This window comes from Phaethon lepturus, unplaced genomic scaffold, assembly GCF_000687285.1.
Source record: "Phaethon lepturus isolate BGI_N335 unplaced genomic scaffold, ASM68728v1 scaffold31329, whole genome shotgun sequence".
Classification (NCBI taxonomy): Eukaryota; Metazoa; Chordata; class Aves; order Phaethontiformes; family Phaethontidae; genus Phaethon; species Phaethon lepturus.
This window is the reverse complement of record NW_010561919.1, coordinates 1-6,694: the sequence shown is the minus strand read 5'-3', so window position 1 is coordinate 6,694 and position 6,694 is coordinate 1. Positions and strand designations below refer to the sequence as shown.

General features: G+C 38.0%; 1 protein-coding gene across 1 annotated transcript; it reads right to left on the bottom strand.

The window, feature by feature from the left end:
* Positions 1–560: 560 nt before the first annotated feature.
* LOC104626258 (palmitoyltransferase ZDHHC2-like) lies at positions 561–6,481 on the bottom strand (the record flags this gene model as incomplete). Its single annotated transcript, XM_010294133.1, has 5 exons — positions 561–750; positions 4,357–4,434; positions 4,888–4,997; positions 6,084–6,176; positions 6,355–6,481. Coding segments are annotated over 4 exons (371 nt in total), but the record flags the coding sequence as incomplete, so codon positions are not given.
* Positions 6,482–6,694: the final 213 nt, after the last annotated feature.

The following is a 6,694-nucleotide window of genomic DNA, read 5'->3' as shown; positions in this document are numbered from 1 at the left end:
AGCTCCCATCAAAATCCCCAGCTGGCCAGCTTCATTTATGTGTTACTCATCTGAATGCTGGCTTTTTATCACTCCACTTATCAGTGACCCACTGTAGCATTCAATGTAACAAAGTTTTTTTTTTTTCCCCCCCTCTGCAACTTTTCAAACTATTGGTAGTGCAGAGCTGAGGGAAAATGGAGCTTTTGCAATAATGTGTTCCAAAAATAGTCACTTTGCTCTGGTCTCCTTATCTTCGAAAATTTCTTAAGCACTCAAAAGAAAATACAGTCCACCAAGCCACTAAACCTATTCCTAATCAACACTGCCTGTTTTCCCAATTCATAAAGCCAGTAGTGCAATAATTGCATTGGAAAGTCAGCTACTAATAGCAATTTGAATCAACAAGTGAATTTTCAAAACCAAGGCAAGAACATGGACTGATACATAAATAGGTCACATTTTTCTTGTGCTGAATATTGAAGTAAAACCAGCCATTGAATTTTTACAATAGTAAATTCAGACTTTTTTTTTTTTCATTTCCTAATACTCAGAATCATCCTTCACTGTTCAACAACAGTAATTTTAAGTTGAAACATTCTTTATATGGTTCAGAAGTAGTATGTTTAGTTTCATGTTTCAAGCAGTGACATGGAGACAACTAATCATCTGTCAGTCTGTTTTCTGAGCACATCCACACAGGAGCAGCTGGCCAACAGGGCTGATATTTGGAAGAATGCATCTTCCTTCCAATGACAGCTTTTTCTTGAACTGGAACAGAACATTAATCACAAAATACATTAGAATTGAAGAATACTTAAAAATTAAGCTATTGCAACAGGTTTCACCTTCTCAAAGCAGAAAGTGAACAACAGCTGAATGAAAATTCCCCACCGAAGAGGAATATGGTAAGACTGTTCACAGTTACATTATTAATCCACTTCAGGATGACAGTGATTAAAAACTGACTACATAGCAAGCCACTGTTTATAAAACAAAGCGAGCTATTTTTACAGTACTTCCAGGTACCAGCTTCATTAAAAAAATTCTCTGTTACATTAGTGCCACATCTGGCATGCTCAGTAATTAGCCCTCTGATTAACTATAAAGGATTACTGGATATTGAACATATCCTTAGCTGGGACAGAAGTTCAAATTACTAACACCCTGGCAGGGGCTGTGGGCTGTATTTTTCATGTCAAGGATGAAATTAGTTGGTTTTGTTATTGTGACTTCAGCATCTTTAATAAAGTATTTTATTCACTCCCTAGGAACAAATAATAAACTCAAATACTGGCAATAAAGTAATGAAGTTAAATGCAAAATAGCTAAAAAAAGAATATGTAAAAATGTTTTTATATATGGGCTCTTATTCTAGCAACTCTATGTCAGCCATAATATATACACACACATACACACAGAGTAATTAGTTTTTTTGTTACACCTCTAGAAACTCTCTTAAGTGGCACATAGAAATATCTCAGACAGAGCTAAGGGTACAATCAAACTTGCACTTACATTCATGCCAGAGAAATTACCAGTCCTTAGCTACTGCCCTTTAAAGATGTGCATGCATTTGTCTGAGGCAAAACTGACTTCCAGGAGCCTCTTCATGTAGCTTTACACTTACTCTTCGGAACATAACCTCCTCTGAAGGTGGTCCCTCTTTAAAAAGCTGCACCTCAAAATGGATGCTCACAAAAAGAAGAAACAAAAACCCCTCAACCAAACCTCCCAAAACCCAGGGGGTGGGGTAATCAGATTGCAAACACAAATCTAATTGTAAAAGAAAAAAACCCAAACAAAAAAGAGCATGAGATGTTTATCAAGCTAAACAGCTTGAAAAGAACACTTTCAGCATCTTGAGAACAATCACAGACTGTTTGACATTCAGAATAATCTGAATGACAAAGTTCCAATAAAATGTACACGCTGTTCAAAGAAAGATTAGAGTTTAAACATTACTACTTCAGTAAATAAAGCATTAGGACTTTTGAAAGTAGACCTCCAACGTGACAAAACTAGTTGCAATTAATGAGATTTCTGTAACATCCAAAAATCTGTTTCTTTAAAGCCTGTCTCCACTATTTTACTCTTGAGTAGTGATGACATGTAAGACATTAACTGAAGTTGAATAATTTATTCTTTTCCAGAAGCTATTGTTTTGTTGAAACAACCGATGGATTAAACAGGGCAGAAGCATGTCACTTTACATTTTTAATGATGGGACAGAAATGAGATTTTTAGATTCTATTAAAAAAAAACCTACGCAGAGTAGTCAAAATTGCAGATACCAGCTGAGTTTCATTCACTCCTCTCTTTAACTCCTTTCATTTGACACCCACATTTTCAACACTAACACTTCACACCATCACCAAATCTGTAGATGTACCTATATCTGGAACCATCTGTGTCTTCATTCACAACTTAACACAAAACCAGAATGTAATGGTCAAGAATCTTCTAGTTTCTCTGATGAATCCAACTGAGCTTCTGGGACCTTTTTGGTACAAGCTACAGGCTACCTGTTGTATTTGCACACCTAGCACTTTTATAATTTGCCTTGACAGTGCACTACCATGCTTGATGGGCCTAGTAAGAATCGCTGCAGTTCTCTGATGGCTTTCCATGCCTTCCACTTCCTCCAGGAGTGACCAAGGACGGCCGTGACCACATGTCCAGAAGTCACGACACACCTCCAGGAGTGACCAAGGACGGCCGTGACCACTTGTGTGTGTCGTGACTTCTGGACAAGTGAAGGACATCCACTTGAAATACTTTTTCAGGATGACTGAAAGGGTGCTTCCAAGAGCAGAGATGGAAATGACCTCGCTGGAATGACTCCTCCAATGTTGTTGGACAATAGTAAATTATTTGGTATGCTGAAATTCTTAGGGTTGGAGTCAAATTTTTTATCCAGCTTTAAATATGAAATAGTTGATTTCCATAAGCTTTTGTGGGGTTAGAAATCTTCAAATACTAAAGTGAATATCGTGATCCAGTACTTAAAGGGGGCCTATTAGAAAGATGGGGACAGACTTTTTAGAAGGGCCTGTAGCGACAGGACAAGGGGTAATGGTTTTAAATTAAAAGGGGGCAAATTTAGCCTAGATAGAAGGAAGAAATTTTTCCCAATGAGGGTGGTAAAACACTGGCAGAGGTTGCCCAGAGAGGTGATAGGTGCCCCATCCCTGGAAACATCCAAGGTCAGGTTGGACGGGGCTCTGAGCAACCTGATCTAGTTGAAGATCACAGAATCACAGAATGGTAGGGGTTGGAAGGGACCTCTGAAGATCATCTGGTCCAACCCCGCCTGCCAAGCCAGGATCACCCAGGGCAGGTTGCACAGGAACGTGTCCAGTCGGGTTTTGAAGGTCTCCAGAGAAGGAGACTCCACAACCTCTCTGGGCAGCCTGTGCCAGTGCTCCGTCACTCTCACAGTAAGGAAGTTTTTCCTCCTGTTGAGGTGGAACTTCCTGTGCTGCAGTTTGTGCCCATTGCCCTTTATCCTACCACTGGGCACTACTGAAAAGAGACTAGCTCCATCCTCCTGACAGCCACCCTTCAGATATTTATAGACATTGATAAGGTCCTCTCTCAGCCTTTCCTCATACGAGAGATGTCCCTGCACATTGCTGGGGGATTGGACTAGACAACCTTAAAAGGTCCCTTCCAACCTGAAGATTCTGTATCAGTTATGTTCATTCCTCCAACCCAATTATTATTAAGGTGTCCTCCTCATATGTATATAATAGAATTTACTAGCTGCTTCTCAAACCTGTGTTGAGAAGTCCATATTGCAAGATATCAATGCAAGAAATAAATGAAAAAAATCTGAGCTGTTTTTGACAATAGGTGACAATGCTCAGGAAGTCATATGGACACCTTTTGTCTTCAGTAGGCAGCACTTTTAAAATCACTGAACAAGATGCTCAGTACCTGGCATAGAAGAACAAGCTGCTAATAGTTCTACATATTTTTTGTTCATTATCTGATAGACCTTTACCTGCTTTAATAGACCAAGCTTTGCATTCAGTGTTAAGAACTAACTTCATTTTCAAACATAGTTTTACAAAGATCTGCTGGACAGCAGATCACAATTTCATTCTCTTTCTAAAGAAAGGGAATAATAATAGTAATATTTTTGAATACTACCTAAAAGCAATGGGTATAAAGGTTAAACAATACTTTGCAAACATGACTCATCAAGAAATCAGGGGTTTAGTTTAAAACTATGAATTCACGTGCTACTACCTCATAGTAAAAAAAACATTAAAGAAAACAGATAGGAATTGCTTTAGTAATTTTCTTTTGTGCATTCTTCAAGTTGTAAGGAATCACGGAATAGCATATTAAGTACACAGAATATTAACATACCTTTCTTTATATATTCAGATGTTTCTTTTATGGGAAACTAGGTTTCATTTTCCATGGTTAATGCAGGATTGCTCATACCTTTAAAGACAAAAAACTGTATTTCCATGGGAAAAGGTTTCATGCTTCTTACAGCAAATAATACAGCCTTTAATTATCAATCATCATAATGTCATTCCACTATTACCAAGTCTATTCCTGTCCTGTGTCCATTACATGGCTTTTCACTAGTTGCAACAAGGTATCACATTCTGATATAAGCAATTCTGTTCCCAAAAGAATTATCAGGCTCAGCCAAAAAGATAATTAGCACCTATTAGTGTTAGTGTTCTCAGTATCTCTTGGTCAGACTGAGCTGCTGTGCCCTTTGCAATTAGATACATGGAACCTCCTACAAACATGCATTTAAAATAAGCTTCATGAATGCTCCTTCATGCACACAAAAACCTAGTAAACCTTGGTAATTTTTGCTCTGTATCCTCCAGAACTAGTTTACTACAAAATGAATCATTGCAGCATGAATGAATTCCTTACCAACTTTGTCCTTTTCAGCCTTTCCACTTGTTTCTGACCAAGACAGTGTATCTGTAAGAAGGTGGCTCTGGGAGTCACGCAACGGCTTTGCAGGAAACAGGTGGTTCTCACTGTAATGCCAATAAAAAGAACATTGTAGTAAATTGCAGTCATTTTTCATCATCTTACCACACATTACAAACAGTTTGTTGTACGTAGTATTTTCCCTACCTTACCTCGCTGCTTTTCTGATGAGTCGCTACACTTTTATCATTACATACATTACACCGTAGCTGTCACAGACGCAAGCACAATCTAAAAAGCAACTCACTAGCACAAAACAGGGAAACATTCAGATTTTTAATTTGGCAGATATTATGTATTAATACATGTGCTTCAGTTCCAAATACATTCTAATCATATTCACTCCCATTATAACCATCCCAACATGATAAATAGTGGAGAGAAGCCTAATATAAGCTATGGACTGGGATAAGATTTAAAACATGAATAAACAGATAGCTGAAATGTATTTATGAATAAAAGATTGTCAATACAATTCCATTATCATTTCTTAGTCACATATTCAAGTCTACTATACTTACCACACACTTCGTTACATAAATGTCGCTAAAGAGTTAAAATACGAAATACTAATCTATTATATTTATTTAGTTTAAGGAACATCTTCTGCATACTTTTCACACTTTAAAGATGTCATGGCTGTGAAGGATATGGATTAAGAAAATGTCTCCTATTATCAGCAGAAATAAAAACACCTGCATTTAATACACAGCTGCTTGTGCTTCAGCACAAGTGCCAAGATCTGGGATTCCCTTACGCAAAGCATCTTTTCACCGATACAAAGCAGCAGGCCTCCCCCAAAAGCCTCACAAGGCTGTATCACAGGCAGACCTAACGAACTGTCTCATATGTATGCAGAACAGAATGCTACGGATTCTGTTTAGGCAGGTGTGGAAAATTCAGGTCCTGGGATGCTACTGAACTGAGACAAACCTGTTTCCATAAATTTAATTATAATTGTGAGGATTAGCTGAATTACAATTTAGCTGTTTGAAATCTGACTCATATTTATTACTAGGATACTCTTCATTTGCTTACCACTTTTAAGTATCTTGTACATGGTTCTATGTATATGTGCACAGGAAAAAAGTCAAATATCAACTATTCGAAATGAGTAACAAAAAGCAGATTACTTTTTGGATGTTGAATTAAGACCACCAGGTGTGGAAGCTTGCTCAGGATCCTGATTAACAAGGCAAGTTGGGAAGGAGCAACCATCTCCTAGACTGAAAAATTCAGAATTAGTCTCATACATACAAAAAACCCCTCAAACTTCAAAGAACTGTTTTTTTGAAAGTGAGTATTACTGTATCTTATTTAAAAAAAACTAACCAACCCCCCCAACCCTGTGGATCCTTATTATTGAACAGTTTCGACAAATGAAGCATTGCAAATTGTGCATACCTTGAAAATACAGGCACCAACCAGTACTTCTTCTCATCACCAAACACCTCCCTTAGGTTTTTGCTGAAGCCCAAGCTAAAGCCATTCTTGTCTGTTCTATGACGAAATATGGGAGCTCTGAATACCTCTTAAAAGAAAAAAAATCCATTAGATTTCTTCGCAAGATAGCACGTTTTGAGTTTCACAGTGGTATTTAGGCAATCACACTGATATCATCATCCAAGAGGAAAGGCCGTACCACCCAAATGACTGGGAAAGCCAGTCCACTCATGAAAGCCAAAGTCGGTGCTATGCAGTCACTGTGTGCTGAGGATCACAGAATCACTAAGGTTGGAAAGGA